General features: G+C 64.0%; 2 protein-coding genes across 4 annotated transcripts; both read right to left on the bottom strand.

Annotated features, from left to right (window-relative positions):
* Window positions 1–1,382: 1,382 nt before the first annotated feature.
* On the bottom strand, window positions 1,383–9,477 carry GPRC5C (G protein-coupled receptor class C group 5 member C). Of its 3 annotated transcripts, none has more exons than XM_054083710.1 (5): window positions 8,993–9,477; window positions 3,411–4,470; window positions 2,744–2,838; window positions 2,365–2,511; window positions 1,383–2,159 (listed from the first exon to the last, which is right to left on the bottom strand). In XM_054083710.1, the coding sequence occupies exons 2-5, from the start codon at window positions 4,426–4,428 to the stop codon at window positions 2,127–2,129; spliced, it is 1,293 nt and encodes a 430-aa protein (XP_053939685.1). In that variant the 5' UTR covers window positions 4,429–4,470; window positions 8,993–9,477; the 3' UTR covers window positions 1,383–2,126. The 3 variants fall into 3 exon arrangements, with proteins under 3 accessions (XP_053939685.1, XP_053939686.1, XP_053939687.1); XM_054083711.1 differs by lacking the exon at window positions 8,993–9,477 and adding an exon at window positions 5,889–6,099; XM_054083712.1 differs by lacking the exon at window positions 8,993–9,477 and adding an exon at window positions 5,978–6,099.
* Window positions 9,478–10,055: 578 nt separating this feature from the next.
* On the bottom strand, window positions 10,056–15,927 carry GPR142 (G protein-coupled receptor 142). Its single transcript, XM_054083659.1, has 3 exons — window positions 15,900–15,927; window positions 12,579–12,734; window positions 10,056–12,086 (listed from the first exon to the last, which is right to left on the bottom strand). The coding sequence occupies exons 1-3, from the start codon at window positions 15,925–15,927 to the stop codon at window positions 11,218–11,220; spliced, it is 1,053 nt and encodes a 350-aa protein (XP_053939634.1). The 3' UTR covers window positions 10,056–11,217.
* Between the last annotated feature and the right edge of the window lie 2,018 nt (window positions 15,928–17,945).

Below are 17,945 nucleotides of genomic sequence, written 5' to 3'. Positions count from 1 at the left end.
CCAATCCTGCACCATCTGACACAGGCATGAGGCTGCGATCCAGACCTGCCACACGCTTCACCGGGGCTGACAGCCCCCCCAGATCCTGGCCCTCAGAGGGGCCTGGGGTGCTGCTCCCAGTGCAGCCCAACCCAAGAAGCCACACGGCTTCACCTGTGCAGGACAAAGGCAGCGCTGTTCGGTTCCCTGCGCTGCAGCGCCTGCACAAAGCGCTGCCTGTTGGAGCAAAGCCGGGTCTGGCTCTGTGGCCGGCGCTGACGGCAGCTGGTGGGATCCTGGGCTTCCGGAGGGGTTGGGGCCGGGCATGGGGAGCAGAGCCACTGGCAGCTCTGCTGTCCCCTGCCAGAGCTCAGTGGGGACAGAGTCTGTGCCCCTCCTTTTTCAGGTGACTCTACTCTCCCCAGGGCTGTCCCCTCTGACCCTTGCGCTCTGGGGGAGCAGAGTTGTGCCTGGCCAAGGGATGGTGTGCAGGTGAACGTGCCAGGGGCTGCGCTGTGCCAAGCTGTGCCCCACAGTGCAGTGCCAGCGGCTGGGAGGAGGGCACGCTGTGCTTGCAGTGGCCCTGGAGACCTCGAGTGCCTGGTGCTGCTTGGAGACGGCCCGGCTGCTGGCGCTGGGTAAACACCGGTGACGCAGTGCAACCCTGGGGTGGCACAGCCGGATCCTGCTGCAACCAGCCGGCTCCCGTGCCCGTCCCCAGCCTTTGGAGCTGCTCCTGCCCCGTTGAGTCCCTGCAAATGGGACGTGGCACGTGCTGGCTGGCAAGGGCACGGCTGGGACACTGCGTGTGCCAAACTCTTGCTCGTGTGGGCCCTGTGGCCATGTACCGTGCTCGTGCCTGCAGCTGCGGGCAGCCCCACAGCCGGCTCGGCTCAAGGAGATCAGGTCACCCACCTGCCCCCATCCCACCTGCCCCCATCGAGCCATTTCAACGCCTGAATAATTCATGGTACTACTGTTGGCTGCGGCCGCAGGCTTCCTGCCCGGCAGGAGAAATCACTGCGGAGGGAAAAGGCAATCGGAGCAGGAGAAACCACCCCCGACCTTGGCATGTCCTCCGTGCTGCTGCCCTCCTGGCAGCCCATCTGCCTGCCCGGCCGAGGCTGCCGGTGCCCGGGCCAGCACCCCTATCCGTGCGCCTGGCCCTGGCCCACGCTGCCATGGTGGGCGATGGGGAGCAGGGAGTGGGGCTGGGGGATGCTGAGGGCCTGCTCTGAGCCTCCCCCTTCGCTCCCCACCACCCTCCAGGAGCAGGATGTGGGGCTGAGCCCTGTGGCACTGCGGCAGAAGCCCTTGGTCGTGGTGGTGCCAGGGATGGAGGAGCAGCCGGTGGCACAGCTGGGTATCCCCTCCTCATGTGCCTGCACAGCACCACGTAGGAAAAAAACCCACTTTTATTGGGTCTGACCTGAAAAATCAGGGGAAGAGGAAACATAAGAGAGAAAGTCACGAGGAGGTTGAGAAGCCCAGCTCCCTCCCTGCTCCCCAGGACGGATCCCCGAGAGGGGAAGGCACAGAGAAGGTGGCTGGAGCCATGAGGAGCTGGGTCCCCAGCCCCAGCAAGGCACGGATCTCCTGGACCCTGAGCAGCCTCCCTTCCCTGGCAACGGGGAAACTGAGGCACAGTGGGAGCCAAGGCTGGGGAGAGTTCTGTTTTCTTGTACCCTGTGGCAGGACGGTGCAGGGCGTGCAATGTCCACAGGGCTGGCGAGGCTCAGCGTGGAACTGGGGGGGCTCAGCGCCCTGGGGGAGCCCAGGGAGGAGTCCCACCGGCTTCTCGGTGGCGGCTGATCCCTGGCCCAGAGGAGATGGAGTGTCCGTGTGTCAGGAAGGCAGCTAGGGGACGGTTCAGGGTGGCCCCATGGGAGCTGGTCCTTGCAGCAGGGATGGCAGCAGGGACGTGGGGGTCCGTGCAGAGCTGGCAGCTTGTGGGTGCCGCAGCCAGGCAGGACAGGCAGGCAGGAGCGCTGGCTCTGGGACCACATCCAGGCATCCCCTGCACAGGAACTGGCTCCGGACGGAGTGGGATGTACGCGGCAGGGTGGGATGAGGCATGGCGAGACCTCAGGAGCAGGACGGTGGGGCCACGGCTATGCCGGCGCTGTGGGACTCGCGCTGCGGGGGCTTCACCACCGGTTCCTGCTGTATGGGGACTGCACCTGCATGGCATGGGGGTGGTGGGGCCATGGCACGAGCCGGCAGACCTGGCTCCGGCTCTGGCAAGGAGGTGCAGCCATGCTCATCACCTCGCCATCTCGCCCTCCCTCCCATGGGAGATGCTGTGGTGGGGACAGACTTTGCCCCTGACCGCAGGCTGGACCTTGGTGCCCGCTCCCCGTCCCGCTGTGTTGCCCATTAACCCACCTGGCAGCTCCTGCCGTCCCGCTGGGCACTGCTGTGCCGGGCTTGTGCCGCAAAGGCATCCTCGGCTCGCAGCGTGGAGCTGGCGCTGCCGGTTGCCGGGCTGGCGGTAGAGGCACGGGGCAGGATCACGTCGTAGGGACCTTCAGTCTGCGGGACAGAGGTGGGAGGGGGCTGCAGGGGCACCTAGGGAGCCCCCCCAGCTCTGTGGGGTCCCGGGGGAGGAAAGCAATGGGTGGCCTCCCGTAGCATCCCATTACAGCAGCCCCCACAGCCCGGCCACCATCCCAGCCGCGCTGGTTGAAAGCCCATTCACCAGGCAGGATGCGGCCACTGCCGGAGAGCCCAGCTGGCCGGTGGTGCCGCTCGGCATGGCACTTACCGGCCCCTTGTGCATCAGAGCCATCTCGGTGGGCTGGTAGACGCTGGTCAGGAGCTGCCCGTTGTAGCCACTGTATGGGGACACCGGCTTCTTGGCTGCGAAGAGATGGGGACGGTGAAAGAGGGGACCCACAGAGCCACCCCGAAGCCCACTGGGGAGCTGGTCCTCATTAGTAGGTATAATGAGCTGACTCAGCAGCCCGAGGCTCCTGGGGAATGGGAGGGATGTTTTGCATCACCGTGCTCCTGGCACAGTTGGGGTTTGTTATCTCAGGGTCTCTCGGGAGATGTGGGTGCCGTTTGGGAGCACCCACCCCGCCCCATGGGCTGTGGACATTGTTGCTGCTGTCACCCACCGGCTGGGACAGCTGACACCACCCCGTGTTATTGTAGGGTCTCGTGAGCAGAGTGGCTGCATGGGGCGCAGGACCAGGAGCTGTGGGCACCCCATGCCGGCGAGGGAGCACCCCTGCAGCCGCTGAGCTCAGCCCAAACTGGTAGACCCAGCCAGGCGGGTTTTTGGCAGCCACAACAACAGTAGGCGTCGATGCCGGGTGGGTCATGGCCAGACGTCTTTCTGCCGCCTGCCACTGCCAGCCTTGGTGCCAACTGCTTGCTGTCAGCTCCACCGTGGGGCAAGAGGGTCCTGGATGAGCCCCAACACCTACCGAAGGAGGGCTCATCCATGGAGAAGGCTTTGTTCTCCACGAACATGCTCTGTGACTTCTGCTCCTTGAGGATGGTCTCATAGCCCACCCCGCGTGTGGGGTACATGTCATCCTCAAAGGCCTGCTCAGGGTCCTGCCGCGTCACATGTGTCACCTCAGGGATGACGTAGAGGAAGAGGAAGACGTAGGCGTTGGAGACCAGTGCGATGGCCAGTGTGGGGTCATCCCAGCCGGGTTTCTCGCCTGCGTGCTGGTTCCCATAGAGGTACATGGCCATCCACGCCACCCAGATGGCAATGGAGAAGCCGGTGGTGGCCAGGATGAAGGCGCTGTGCTTGCGCCAGCGGTTGTAGTGGCCACAGAGGGCCGGCCAGGCAGTGGTGAACGTAGCCACCAGCAGGAACATGACGTAGATGAGTGCCATGACAAAGTCAGCATCCGCCAGCTGGCAAGGGTCTGGGGAGCTGCCCTCTTGCCGCACCACTGTGATGATGAGCCACTCAGCGTTGATGATGACCTCCACCAAGGTGAGAAGCAGGGCCACTGCCAGCGTCACCCAGCCCCGTGGGCTCTGGTTTCTCCGTGCCAAGAAGTTGAGGGCCACAGCGTGTGCCAGCAGGCAGGAGAAGCAGATGCTGAAGAGGACACCAAAGAGGAAGCGGCGAGAGGTGCATGTGGAGAAATCTGGCCCCACGATGAAGTCAAATGTCAGGCAGAAGAGCCCAAAGTTGCCCAGAAGAAAGAAGACCTGTGTGGCCACCAAGCTTTTCTTCTGAGAGTCTTGCACAAAGGGCAGGCTGGCCACCAGGACAATGGTGAGCACGAAGCTGGTCACCACGCCGAGGCTGGCCACAGCCTCCACCACGATGCCCCAGGCTGACGAGAGGTCGCAGAGGTTGTAGTAGAGGGAGGAGAGGTCCTTGCTGCAGCCAGCGGGAGGGGTGGTCTGGCTGCTGGCCATAGGGAGCAGGGCCAGCAGCACGCAGGTGGCCGCCAGCGGCACTGCCGCGGCACCCATCCTGCACCGTGGTGCGGGCGTTGAGCCGGGCGTCCAGGGACCCTGCGGGACAGAGGGTTGTTAGAAAGCAGGGACTGGGGCCATGGCTCAGCTCCTGGCGCTCTCTGTGCCATCCCTTGGGCTGAGAGCATCCTTGCCCGCAGTCCCCGCTGGGCATCCTTCCAGCTGGGCCACGGCAAACAATCGAGTCCCAGCGAGCCCCGGCTGTGCCAGTGCGGCCGAGCCCACCACACTGTGGCCCAAAGCAGACGCAGATGGGACCGGGCAGACATGTGGCCCCATCAGCTCCTTGCTGGGAGAAGGGAAGGGAAGCAGCTGGGGGGCTCAGCCCCCTCTGCACCCCACACATTCCCTCCTGACATGGGATTTCCCTGAGTGCTGCCCGCTGAGGGGTTGTGCTGATCCCCTCTTCTGTTGCCGGGAGCAGGCAGCATCATGCCCACTGGCTTCCATGGGAAGATGGAATACAGGCCAGAGCAGGATGGCAGAGGTAACGCTTGGGGACAGGGCTGTCCCCTCGGCTCACCCCTGAGTGCCAGCATGTTTCCCTTTGCACTTCTCCCGCCTCACTTCCCTCCTCCGGCTCTGGGCACCGACTCAACGCAGGTCGCGTGCCTGGCGCTGCCAGGTCCTGGCACACAGGCAGCCGCAGCCTGGCACGGCATGGGCACGGCACGACACAGGGGTCCCTGTCCCCACTCCTGTAGCCCCAGCGAGCACAGGGTGTGTACGGGGAAGAAGAGGCAGCAAGGAAGTTGCTGCCCCATTGCTGGGGGGGCAAAACCAGGCAGGAGCCTCTCCGGCAAGGTGACCCTACACCGTGACGGGAGCGATGCTGGAGCCGGGACCCCCGGAACAGCATCAGGGGTTGGGGGAGAGGCACCCCCTGCCCTGCCTTGTCCCCCCCCAGCCCTGGGACGAGGCTGCTGGGGTGGGCTGGGGACAGGGACCCCCGGCAATGCCCCCCCTCCTCATGTCCCAGCTGCTCCCCCCATCCCTCCTGTTTCCTGCACCCCTAGCCCAATTCCCTGCACCCCAGCCCGGTTCCCCCTCAACCCCAGCTTGGTTCCCCCACACCCCAAACCAGTTCCCCACATCCCATTCCACTTCCCCCTCAACCTAGTCCGGTTCCTCGCACCCCATCCCGGTTTCCCCGCACCCCAAACTGGTTCCTTTGCACCCCAACCTGGTTCCCCGCACCCCAACCCGGTTCCTCCTCAACCCAGCCCGGTTGCCCTCATCCCACATTGTTTTCCCCGCATCCCAAACCGATTCTCCGCATCCCACTCCGGATCCCCGCACCCCATCCCGGTTTCCCCGCACCCCAAAACTGGTTCCCCGCATCGCATTCCGGTTCCCCCGCTCCCCAGCCTTGTTCCTCCGCATCTCCCGTCCCGGTTTCCCGCTCCTCCCAGACCGGTTTCCCGGTAATCCCGATTGGTCCCGGTCCCCAAACTTGCCCAGAGCCGCCCCCAGCTCAGCAGCCGGGGGTCCCGCTGGTGCGGGTGCGGTTCCCGGTGCGGCTCCCGGTGCTCCCAGCCCCGCTCACCGGCCGCTCCGCCGCGCCGGGGCAGCCCCGGTGCCGCTGCACCGTGCGCGCCTGCCCGGCCCGGCCCCTCCCCGAGGTGCGGCTCTGCCCGCCGGGACCGGCCGGGACCTGCCCGGGGGGGGCACCGGGGTAAGGGGGAGCACCGGGATAGGGGGGAGCACAGGCATGGGATCTGCCCGGGGAGGCACCGGCATGGGGGGGGCGGGGGGGAGCACCGGGATGCGGGGGAAACCGAGATGGGATCTGCCCGGGGGGGGACGCGGATAAGGAGGGGGGGAATTGGAACCAGGTCGAGGTCTCACAGCGGGAGTGGGGATGGAGATGGGCTGGGGTCCCTTAGAGCAGGGGATGGAGATGGGTTGGGGTCCCTTAGAGCAGGGGGATGGAGATGGGCTGGGGTCCCTTAGAGCAGGGGATGGAGCTGGGCTGGGGTCCCTTAGAGCAGGGGGATGGAGCTGGGCTGGGGTCCCTTAGAGCAGGGGGATGGAGGTGGGCTGGGGTCCCTTAGAGCAGGGGATGGAGCTGGGCTGGGGTCCCTTAGAGCAGGGGGATGGAGATGGGCTGGGGTCCCTTAGAGCAGGGGGATGGAGGTGCGGTGGGGTCCCTTAGAGCAGGGGGATGGAGATGGGCTGGGGTCCCTTAGAGCAGGGGGATGGAGCTGGGCTGGGGTCCCTTAGAGCAGGGGGATGGAGCTGGGCTGGGGTCTCTTAGAGCAGGGGGATGGAGCTGGGCTGGGGTCCCTTAGAGCAGGGGGATGGAGATGGGCTGGGGTCCCTTAGAGCAGGGGGATGGAGGTGCGCTGGGGTCCCTTAGAGCAGGGGGATGGAGATGGGCTGGGGTCCCTTAGAGCAGGGGGATGGAGATGGGCTGGGGTCCCTTAGAGCAGGGGGATGGAGCTGGGCTGGGGTCTCTTAGAGCAGGGGGATGGAGCTGGGCTGGGGTCCCTTAGAGCAGGGGGTTGGAGCTGGGCTGGGGTCCCTGACGGTGGGAGGGAGATGGAACTGGGCTGGGGTCCCACAGTGGGTGGGGACACCCAGCCAGGGTGGGGTGAGATGGAGCTGGGCTGGGGTCCCGCAGGGGAAGGGAGGATGAAGCCGAGTCAATGTCCTGCAGCAGGAGGGTGGATGGAACCAGGTCAGGGTCATGCAGCAGGAGGAGGGAGCCGAGCTGGGGTCCCACAGGGGATGGGGGGGATGAAGCTGGGACAGTGTCCCGCAGAGGGCAGGGGGACCTGCCCCAGGGCTGGGAAGGGGGTGAACAGGAGCAGGGATGAAGCCCCAGTGGGTGAGGGGCTTATTGAGGGGACATTGGCGTGGGAGTCCACCTGGCTATCAGTGGAATGAGTCTGAGGGGTCTCAGCTCAGAGGAGCAGGGACAGCCAAACAAGGGACGGAGCCGGGGGGAGGCTGTGCTGGGGCAGTATCACCCACATGGCACTCTGAGCCGACCTCTGGGCTGGCGGCACCAGGCAGCGGGTGGGCTCCTGGCTGGAAACTGGGAGAGGGGGCTCCGCAGGCGGCCCCGCCGCGTAAGGATACACCAGCTCCTGCTGGGAAGCCCCGAGGCGCAGGCCTGGAGGGGCCTCCCGAAGGAATGTCAGCTGACGGATAAAGCTGGAGCCCTTGGCAAGGGTGGCAGAGCCCCAGAAAAGCCTTTTCTGTGTGGATCTGGGAGTAGCGGGTGGTGGTCCTTGTGCCAGCAGGGACGTCCACGCACCCTGGGGTTGGCCATGGGCGCCCTGTGGTCACCCCATCCCTGGGGAAGAGCCTCTGGAGGCTCCGGGCATCTTGGGGGAGCCTGGGTCATGCCAGCCCTCGGGAGGTTTCCAGGCAGGCACTGCTATTTTGGGAGGGTGAAGCAAGAGGGTGAAGGATGCAGACAAAAGTTCAATGCGCCTCGGGCAGGTCCTCACCCAGACCAAGCTGGGATGAAAACAAACCAAGGAGTAAAGGAGGCAGAACCGGAGCCAGCAGCACCCACGGCACGAGGACCGACACCTGCCGGAGCCCAAGGGGAGCAGACGGCGTGTCTGGGCTGGGCGCTACACCCGCTGCCGCCATCCCTCTGGCGCTGGGGCCGCCTGCCCTCATGGCCTTCATCTTCCTAAGGAGTGTTTGGCTTCAGGATGGCATTTGGGGAAGGATTGTCCTTCCCACCTGGGGCATGTGCACGTGCGTGTGCCCTCGCATGGATGCCAGAGCAGGGCTTTGCAGTAGCCTTTTGTGCCTCAGTTTCCCCAAGGATTCGGGGTGCAGGGCCCAGCAGCAGCCCTTGCTTTCCAGGAAAGGCTCAGCCATGGATCACCAGCGCCAGGAGTGGGGGCCGGCTGCCCTGCCACCCCCGCACCGACCCGGGCTCTGGAGAGGCCACGCTGCACGCGGCTTCCTGCCGGCTCCTTCCTTCCGCCACACGGGGCTGGTGGTTTTCCCATCTGCTGACTCAGCAGGAGGGCCCCCCACCCCCACTCCAATCCCCCCCTTGCGACCCCCTACCCTCTGTGGGGCCGCCGGCAGGCATCCATCCCACTGAAGCTGCCCCAAAGCCGCACAGCTTTCACCCTCACGTCCCTCCGAAGGCTGGGGATTTCCTCCCCGGCTTCCCATGGGGATTCTCCCGGCTTTCCAGCCCTCGCTGCACTCCTGGTGTTTTTGTAGGTCCTACAGAAACACCCCGCTGGGGAGGCGGCTGCAGGGCAGGTTGGGTGTGATGCCACCATGTGCTGGCTGCCTCGCAGGGACAAACCGAGGGCTGCGAGGGACTGTTTGCCCTCCGTTCCCCTCCCACGCCCGTGTGCCGCGGCGGTTGGCGCCTGGCACAGCCCCTTCGGCGAGGGCAAAGCCCAATCCCGGTGTCTTTGTGCTCCAAGTTAGCTGGGGACCGCGGTTCCCATGGTGGGAGCGGGCAGCGCTGGTCTCTCCGGCACAGCCGTGGTGAGGGGTTGGGACCTGGGCCAGGTTTCCTCACCAGCTCGCTCCAAAAACATTGGTACGCCAGGCGCATTTTTTCCAGGCTTACCTTTCCTATGGAGCCGCAGGGTCGGGCGGCTGGCGTGGTTGGCGCGGTTGGCGAGGCTGGCACGGTGGCACAGCTGGCTTGGCCCCGGCTTTGCGGCAACACCGGCTCAGCCCGCCGCGGCGGTTCACCTCGGGAAGGCGAGAGCTGTACCTGGAGCCAGGGGGGCCCCCCTCGCCCTCCCAGCTGCCTCCCCACCACCAGAGCCGGAGCTGGGGAGCTGTTTTCCACCCAAGCTGGTTCTGTCCAGACCGGAGCCCCTCGCCGCCGGCGGACGCGGTCAGCGCATTTCCACCTCCTTCTCCAAGTAAATAAGCACTGAGGTTGGTGAGGGGGGGCCAGCAGTGATCCCAGCCTGCCGCAAACAAACCTGGAGCTCCTGCCAAATGCTGCCCTTGCCAGCTGAGCCCCCCTGAACCTGTGGCTCCTCCAGCCCCGGCGAAGGGCCCCGGGGTGGGATCTGGCAGCCCCCAGGGATGGGTGCCCACTGGGTGGGAGGTGCTGGCTGGGTTAATATCTAATCTCTTCCCAGTTCGTCTCTCTCTTTGCATGCCAGAATTAATGGAGCGAGCGTCTCCCAGGTACCACCCACGCTACCAGGTCGGGGTTTAACCCTGTCACCGGGAGCACGGGCAGAGCTAGATCCTGCCTGGTGTAAAGTGGCACCGCCTGTGTAGGGGACTGATCCAGCTGTGGAGCCCCAGTGGGTTTGTGCCAACGCTGGTGTGGGTCAGCTCCACATTCCAGGGGGTCAGAACTCATCCTACAAACACGGGGGCAAAATTTGCACCCCAAAGCCAGGCGTGCCTTGACAGAGTGGGCAAGGGGGGGGCTCTGTGCCCTGTCTGGGGCACCCCAAATCCCTTGGGGCTGGCAGGAGCCCTGGCCCCAGGGCAACCCTGGGCTCGGTCTCTGGGGAATTAGAGCAGAAAGGCTACTCTGTTTTGGGGGGGATTATGCTAAGGACCTTATGGGGGAATTAGAGTGGGGAGTGAGGCGTGCAGGGCTGGTGCCGGGGGCTGGGGGGGTGCCAGGGGTGCCAGCTCCTTGCTCCCAAGCTGTACTGGCTCTGCAGGATGTCCTATCCCTGCCCTCTGGTGGCAGCAAGGGCCAGGCAGGCTGGTACAGCACAGCCGCTCGCCCAGCATCATGCCAGTATGGTACTGGTGTAATTGGGAAAGTGGTACTGGTGTAATTGGGAAAGTGGTACTGGTGCTGGGTGCATTCGATGCACGGGAGCACTGTGATACCCCTCTCTTGAAGCCAGTGGGAGATGCTCCAGCCTTGCAGGGTGACTACCCCAGGATGTCATGGACATCCCTGGGGGAAGGGGGGAGATAACGGGTGGGACGTGGCTGCAACACCCAGAGCTGAGGTCTCACCATGCGCCCAGACCCGCAGTGGGGATGTGGAACCCCAGCACCAACCCTGGTGGGGCTGAGAGTTCGGGGCCAGGCAAAGGGACCCCACGCCTGGAGGAGCTGGTGTAGGGTGTCCCCAGCGTGGCCTCTCGCAGGAAAGCCAAACCCAGTAGATTTTTGATCCTAGCACAGCAGTTTATAGAGGAAGGACCATTCCATCGGCACCCAGCGGGCACTGTGTCTTCGCCAGGGCCTGCGGGAGCTCAACTGCATCCGTCCCCTCACCATGGGGCATCCGTGCCTGCTGAGTATCCCAGAACCTTCGGTGCGTCGGTTCAGCATGGGCTGGAGCTGTTGCAGCAGAGCAGCCGAGACCATCGTCGTGCTCCCCAGCCATGGAAGCCCCACAAAACCCAGGACTGTGGAGCTGGAGAGGAGCCCAGTCCAGGGGGCACACGCAGAGCGAGGCAGCGGCTCCCATTGCTGAGCTTGGACACATCCTTGCTGCCTCATGGCTGAATTTCTTGGGAATGCCGCACATCCTGAGCGGCTGAGCATGGCCATGGTGGAAATGCCTGTCCTGGTATGGCTCAGGGAAGCGGCAGGAGAACCTGGAGTGCAGTAGGTGTTGCCACCAGGCAGGACACCCTGGTGGCCCCGAAGGAGCACAACCAGATGGCTGGGCACAACCTCCTCCTTTTGCCATCACCACCAGCACCTGCGTTTACCCCCAGCTCTGCGGAGAGCGGGTGCCGCAGAAGCAGTGTCCCTGGGGCAGAGTCTCGCTGGGTCCCGGGGCAATGGATGGGGCTGCGTGAGCACCGGGACCCCGAGCCGAGCGCCGCCCCGGCTGGCAGCAGCCCCAGCTCAGAGGGTTGTGCTGGGCAGCAGCTCCAGCCTTTTCAGGGCTGGGAGTGGGAAGCGGCTGCTGCCAGGATGGGGTCCATGCCAGAGGTGGGCCCGGAGGACCTCACCCACTGTGCAGCGGAAGGTCTGGCTGACGAAACAATAGAGGAAGAAGTTGAGGGTGGTGTTGAGCATGGCCACCATGTTGGCGATGTCCAAGGCCAGGTGCACGCGCCAGTCCCTCTTGACTGAGGCCACGTAGAGGTGGCAGATCATAACGATGGTTCGGGGAGCCCAGAGGACAATAAAGACAGTGGTGACAGCCAGGAGGAGGGCTGTGGTCTTGCTCAAGCGGGGCCGGCCACCCCTCGAGCACCTCCGCTGCTTCAGCTTGCAGATGATGATAGTGTTTGTGGCTAGGAAGATGCTGCAGGGCAAGAAGTAGATGGTGACACAGTGCACCCACTTGAGCACCATGTCCAGGGTGGTGGGGGGGTTGGCGTCACGCCACGCGTCCAACCACCAATAGAAGGGGATGCCTGTGGCCAGAGCCACGGCGAAGACAGCCCCAATGATCTTGCGGGTGCGCTGGGGGTAGGAGATGGCTCGGTACCGCAGTGGGTGGCAGACGGCCACGTAGCGGTCCATGGTCAGCAGGACGGTGACCCAGATGGAGGCATGGTTGGCTGTGAACTCCAGCACGTTGACAGTGTGGATGAAGGCGCTGGGCACTGCCCGGGCCAGGATGGCCGTCTGCAGGATGAAGCCCACAAAGATGATGAAGACCTGGGTGAGGATGTCGGAGGTGGTCAAGGCCAGCAGGTACCAGTATGATGACTTCTTGGTCCTCGTGGCCAAGCGGGACAGGGCCACGGCAGTCAGGACATTCACTGGAGGGAGGGGAGCAATGTGAGATCCTGGCTCACACTTCCCCCCCGCAGCGCTGAGGACCCCAGCGGTGCCCAGGCTCCCCCAGGGCTGCAGTCAGGTCCCGGCTGGTGTGGGGAGCTATAAATATCACGGTGTGGTAGGGATTTGCTGATCTGATTAATCTCTTCTGTGTGTCAGCCCAAGCAATGCAAATACCATCTGTCCCTGCTGCTGCGGCACCTGCCACGTGGGGCTGGGCTTTGCAGCTGGGGCCAGCCCCAGGCCCTGGGGAGCAAGTTGGTTTCCCCCACCCCTCAGGAGTCTCCTCTCCACCCCAAAAGCTCCAGGGCTGGGATGGGAGCTGAGGATTTGCTGGCAGCTGAAGGCACAGGTTGAGCTGAGGGTGCACAGCTCAGGTGGAGCAGGATGGGTGTTGCCCCCTGCCTTCCAGGCAGCCCCCCACACCAAACCCCTCACCTGGCAGCCCCAGCCCTCCACCCCAAACCCCTCACCTGGCAGCCCCAGCCCCAGCAAGACGCTGTAATACACTATGGCAAAGATGCCGACCATGCAGGGAGACCGCTCCAGCTCTGGCTGTGACACCTCACTGGCCGACACCCCCACCGTGCTGTTGGGCACCAGAACCATTGCCTTCTGCCACAGACTATCTGCAAGGAGAGACAGGGAACATCAGGGGACCAAGGGACCCGGTGGCACAGGTGGGACATGCCATAGGGAGCTCATGGTAGGTTGGCTCCCATAGCGGCAGTTGCCCCACATCTGCCTCCATGTCTGGTTGTGATGGCATATTTGGGACCTGCTCACTGTCCACGAGTGTTGCAGGATAAGGGACACAGGATCCAGCCCCCTTGGGGACGCTGGGGTGACGGTTCCCCATCCCAACAGTGCAAGTGGCCCTGCTACTGGAGATGCTCCCTGTTTATCATCTTAAAGAGAAATGGATTAAAACACCATGTTCCTGGGCAGCTGGTGGGAGTGTGAGGCCCTGGCTCCTGGTTCCAGACTGGGGGTCCCAGTGGTTCCAAGAAGGGGTGCTGGAAGTGCCAAGGAGAGTGGCCATCCCCAAGTTGCCAGCCGGGTCCATCACCATCCAGCTCCTCAGGCAGGTCCATATGAGGCAGTGGAGCCATGGAGTCTGGCAGCAGCCTTGCCTGCATCCCTGTTTGCATCCTAATCTGCATCCCTGCCTGCATCCATCCTTGCCCTTATTGCTTCCCACATCCCTACCCACAGCCCTGCCCGCATCCATCTCAGTGCACAACCATCCCTGCCTGCAACAATCCCAGCCTGCAATGACCCCAGCCTGCATACATTCCTGCCCTTATCACTTCCCGCATCCGTGTGTGTGTCTATCCCTACCTGCATCCATCCCTGTCCACAATGATCCCAGCCTGCAGCCACGCCCTCACTTATCCCTGTCCGCATCTCTCTCTACCTGCATCCCTGCTCTTGTTGCTTCCTGCATCCCTACCCGCAGCCCTGCCCGCATCCATCTCAGCCCACAACCATCCCTGCAGCTCAGCCTGCTGTGATCAGCCTGCATCCATATCTGCCTGCATCCCTGCCCTTATCATTTCCCACATCCCTGCCTGCATCTATCCCTACCCTCATCCTTCCCTGCTCACAATGATCCCAGCCCGCATCCGTGCCCTCATTTATCTCTGCCCACATCCCTGCCCGCATTTGTCTCTACCCGCGTCCATCCTTGCCCACAACAATCCCACCCCACAGCCCTGCCCGCATCCATCCCTGCCTGTATACATGCCCGTATCTCTACCTGCCTTTATTGCTGCCCTTATTGCTTCTCTCATCCCTGCCTGCATCCATCCCATCCCATCCCTTCCCTACCTGCCTTTATTCCTGCCTTTATTGCTGCCCTCATCCCTGCCTGCATCCATCCCTGCCCTTATCGTCTCCCGCATCCCTGCCCGCATGCATCCCTACCAGCGCCCGGATCGGGCGCCCCATTCATAAACGCGCCGCGCCCCGCCCCGCTGCCCGCTCTGCACTCCCATTGGCCAGAGCGGACCCGCCTTGGCCAATCAGAGACTCCCCCTCCAGGATCAGGGTGGCCGCGCACTCTGATTGGTCACAAGCCGCCCCATTGTTAGCATCCCCCCCGGCGACGGCGACCCCGGGTCCTAGCGCCGGGGGACGGTTCGGGGGGTCCTGAGCTCCTTGAAGAGTGCGGGGAAGGGGTCTTGGGGTCGGGGAGCGATTCGGGGGGTTCCTGAGCCCGGGATGTGCACGGAGGGGGTGCTGAGGGGCGGGGGCGTACGTTGTTTGGAGGGGGTCCTGAGCCCGAGGATGGGGGGGCTGCAGGATGCAGGAAGTATCCTGAGCCCCTAGAAGGATGCAGAGGGGGTCCTGAGCCGGATGAGGTGTGTGTGGGGTTCCTGAACCCGAGAAGGGGGTGCGGGGTTCCTGAGTGCAGGGGGGCGGGGGCGTACGGGGCGTGGAGGGGGTCCTGAGCTCAAGGATGGGGGGTGCGGGATGCAGGGGGGTATCTTGAGCTCAAGGATGGGGGGTGCGGGATGCAGGGGGGGTCTTGAGCCCCTGGAAGGGTGCAGGGGGAATCTTGAGCCCGGAGAGGGTTGGGGGAGTGGGTCCTGAACCCGAGAAGAGGGGGAAGGGGGGGGAAGGGGGAAGCGTACGGGGCATGGAGAGAGCTCTGAGCCCGGGAATGTGGGGTGCTGGGTGCAGGGGAGGGTCCTAAGCCCTGGGGTGGTACTGGGCACCGCTGCCGTCCCAGTCCGACCCTGGCCGCATGGGGACCCCCAAACTGGACCAGTTCCACCGCAACCCCCCGACAGTTCTAGGGTCGGGGGTGGGGGTGGGCAGGTCTCTCCCTGTCGGTTCTCCTGTTTCGGCCCCCCCCCAGCGCTGGGTCTGCCCCCCCCGGCTGGAGGCAGGGATGGGGAGCAGAGCCACGAGCTGAGTGGGAGCGAGGAGGGGGGGAGATGCGCAGGGGGATGCCAATTAACTGCTAATTAGATCTGGCTAATCAGCAGGGGCAAGTCCTGTCCCTTCTCGTCCCTAAGGGAGCTGGAGCATCGATTGCTGCAGCGGGAATGCGTTAACCCGTTCCCAGTCTGGGAAGTGATTCTGCCCCTCTATTCCTCTCTTGTGAGATCTCATCTGGAGTACTGTCCAGTTCTGGAATCCTGAATGTAAGAAGGAGATGGAGCTGTTTGAACAGATCCAGAGGAGGCTACAAGGATGATTGGAGGGCTGGAGCACCTCCCGTACAGGGACAGGCCAAGAGAGTTGGGCTTGTTCAGCCTGGAGAAGGCCTCAAGGAGATCTTATAGTGACCTTCCAGCACCTGAAGGGGCTCCAGGAAAGCTGGAGAGGGGCTGTTTGTAAAGGCTTGTGGTGATAGGGCCAGGGGGAACGGGTATAAACTGGAGAGGGGCAGATTTAGACTGGACATTAGGAAGAATTTCTTCACCATGGGAGTGGTGAGACACTGGCCCAGGTTGCCCAGGGAAGCTGTGGCTCCCCCATCCCTGGAGGTGTTCCAGGCCAGGTTGGATGGGCCTTGGGCAGCCTGATCCAGTGGGATGTCCCTGCCCATGGCAGGGGGGTTGGAACTAGATGATCTTTGAGGTCCCTTCCAACCCAAACTATTCTATGATTCTATGATCCCGTGTGCTCTGTGGGTCCCATCTGGTCCCCTTCTTGCCCCTACCTGTGTCCCTCTCCCCAAGCCCCGTGGGAGGTGGGCTGACACCTCAGTGGCCCCTGTGCCACCTCCCCAGGGCCTGGAGAGCCACCAGTGCCCATGTCCCCACCGATGGATGTGTCCTTACCAGTGGCCGCGTCCCCTTCGGTGTCCATGTCCCTACCCGTGGATGTGTCCTCACCAGTGCCTATGTCCGTTTCAGTGTCCGTGTCCCTGACAGTGGATGCTCCCTTCCCCGTGGCCAAGTGATGCCCCCACAGCGGACGCGAGGGTCCTTGGCACCCTGCCGGTGGCTCACACGCTCCCAGCACGCTGTTGTTTTACAGGCGGGAGGTTAAATGAGGCATGAGTGATGTGGTGAGCCATTAACCAGCCGTGGCCTGTGTTGCCCAGCTGGCCTGTGCCCTGCCGCCATGCGGCTATGCCCACTTAGGCTGTGTGCTCCATTCACGCTGTGGTTTTGGGGCTCCCGCGCCCCACGGGGCTGTGAAACTCTGATCCCAGCCCCACGCTGGGAACGGTGTCACCTGCCTGTCCCTGAGAGGGGCTGCAGAGCCAAAGGAAAGTGGCATGGTGATAGCCAGACAGCTTGTCCTCATCCCCTCTGCCCGCGGGGCAGGGCCAGATGGTTGATCCCCCCCTCCTGGGAGCCACAGCAACATCTGCCCACGCTGAACATCTGGAGACCCCATCTAAGCCTGCCTCCCCGCCTCCCCCGAGGCTGTAGCTGTGCTCGAGGATGGCGCTCCTTGGCCCCACATCCTCATCCTCCTCAGAGATGCAGGTGCTTTGGCTCCAGCTTCCACGTGAGCCCAAGGCAAACCTGTCCTCAGAAGTCCGCGCTGGCATGGAAGAAGCCCCCAGCCGCGTCCCCAGCCCCGAGCGGCACCGTGCCAAGGCTGGGCAAGCTGATGTGAAGGGGCAGATGGGCTGAGCATCCTCTGCTTAGCTGAAGCCCTCCTGCCCGGCGTGGAGCCCTGGCCACCACCATCCTGCTCCATCACCTTCACACCATGAACCCTGCTCTGCCCATCCTGCCAGCCACGGCACGGCATCCCTAACGCCGCAGGGCGCTGGCAGCGCTGGCCATGCCACCGCATCTCCCATCAGTCTGGCATCTGCCTGTGGATCCTGGGGTGGGAGCGGAGCATGCAATGGGTGCCAGCCGTCACCTCGCTCCGCAGCTGAATGCAATGCTGCAATACCACAGGCACCGTCGCTAATCCCTTCAGCCCAGATACTCAATAACTGGGAACCGGCTCATATCTCTCTTCGGCTCCGGCACTGCTGTGTGCTGAAGGTTGCAGCATCTCCCCAGCAGTGCCCCCAGGATGGGGGGCCCAGGCACCCGCAGGGTCCTGCTGCCCTCCGTGGTGTCCTTGCGCAGTGGTCCCTGGGCTGAGTGGTGCTGGCAGCTCCTACCCAGTGACCACCAAGCTGTGGGGCAGGGGGGGCTCCTTGTCTCCATGGCAGACTCCTGGCACCTTGACGGGGAGCCTGGGTGGTGGGTAAGGGGCTGCTGTACCCGTGCGAGCCGAGCTGCCACCGTTCGTCTCCATGGCTGTGTCCCAGCTGAGGATCTTACCCCTGGCTCTCCATCCCACTGTGCCACTGGAGCAAAAATTGGAGTGCAGACCCTCCCTGCTCCCACCCTGTTTGCTTGGGCTGTGGCAGTGAATGCACCCACACAGAGGGGTGCCCGTGTCCTACAGTGGGTTGGGGGCACCCAGCCCCATTCCTGAGCCACCCTGATTCCAGTGTATGTGGCTCCAGGGCGGCAAGGGGAACAAATACCCCCCCCCCAGCCCCATTGCAAAGCCCCCCAGGAGCCATCAGGGCGGGAGAGAGGCCAGCAGAGGCTGGCACAGGGCACTTGCACCGCGCAGGCAGCCTCTTGGCTGCAAAGGCTGGGAAAAGGGCAGGCAGTTCCTGCTGGCAGCCCGGATGCCATGGTGATGGGCTGCTGCCGGCATGAATACCCATGAGCTGGGGAAAGCGGGGAGGCCACGCTGAGCTGTGTCCTGAATGCAAAGACCCCAGTGCTGCATCCCAGAGGTCTGGCAGCACAAAGGGTTGCATCCATGCATGGGGCTGCAGCGGTGCACGGCTGCAACAGGAGGCAGCAAGACCAGGTGGCAAATGGAGATGCTCCCACGCCATGCCAGGGCTCACA

This window comes from Cuculus canorus, chromosome 18 (assembly GCF_017976375.1).
Source record: "Cuculus canorus isolate bCucCan1 chromosome 18, bCucCan1.pri, whole genome shotgun sequence".
Classification (NCBI taxonomy): domain Eukaryota; kingdom Metazoa; phylum Chordata; class Aves; order Cuculiformes; family Cuculidae; genus Cuculus; species Cuculus canorus.
Note: the sequence above shows the minus strand (reverse complement) of the source record. Positions and strands in the feature narration are given on the sequence as shown.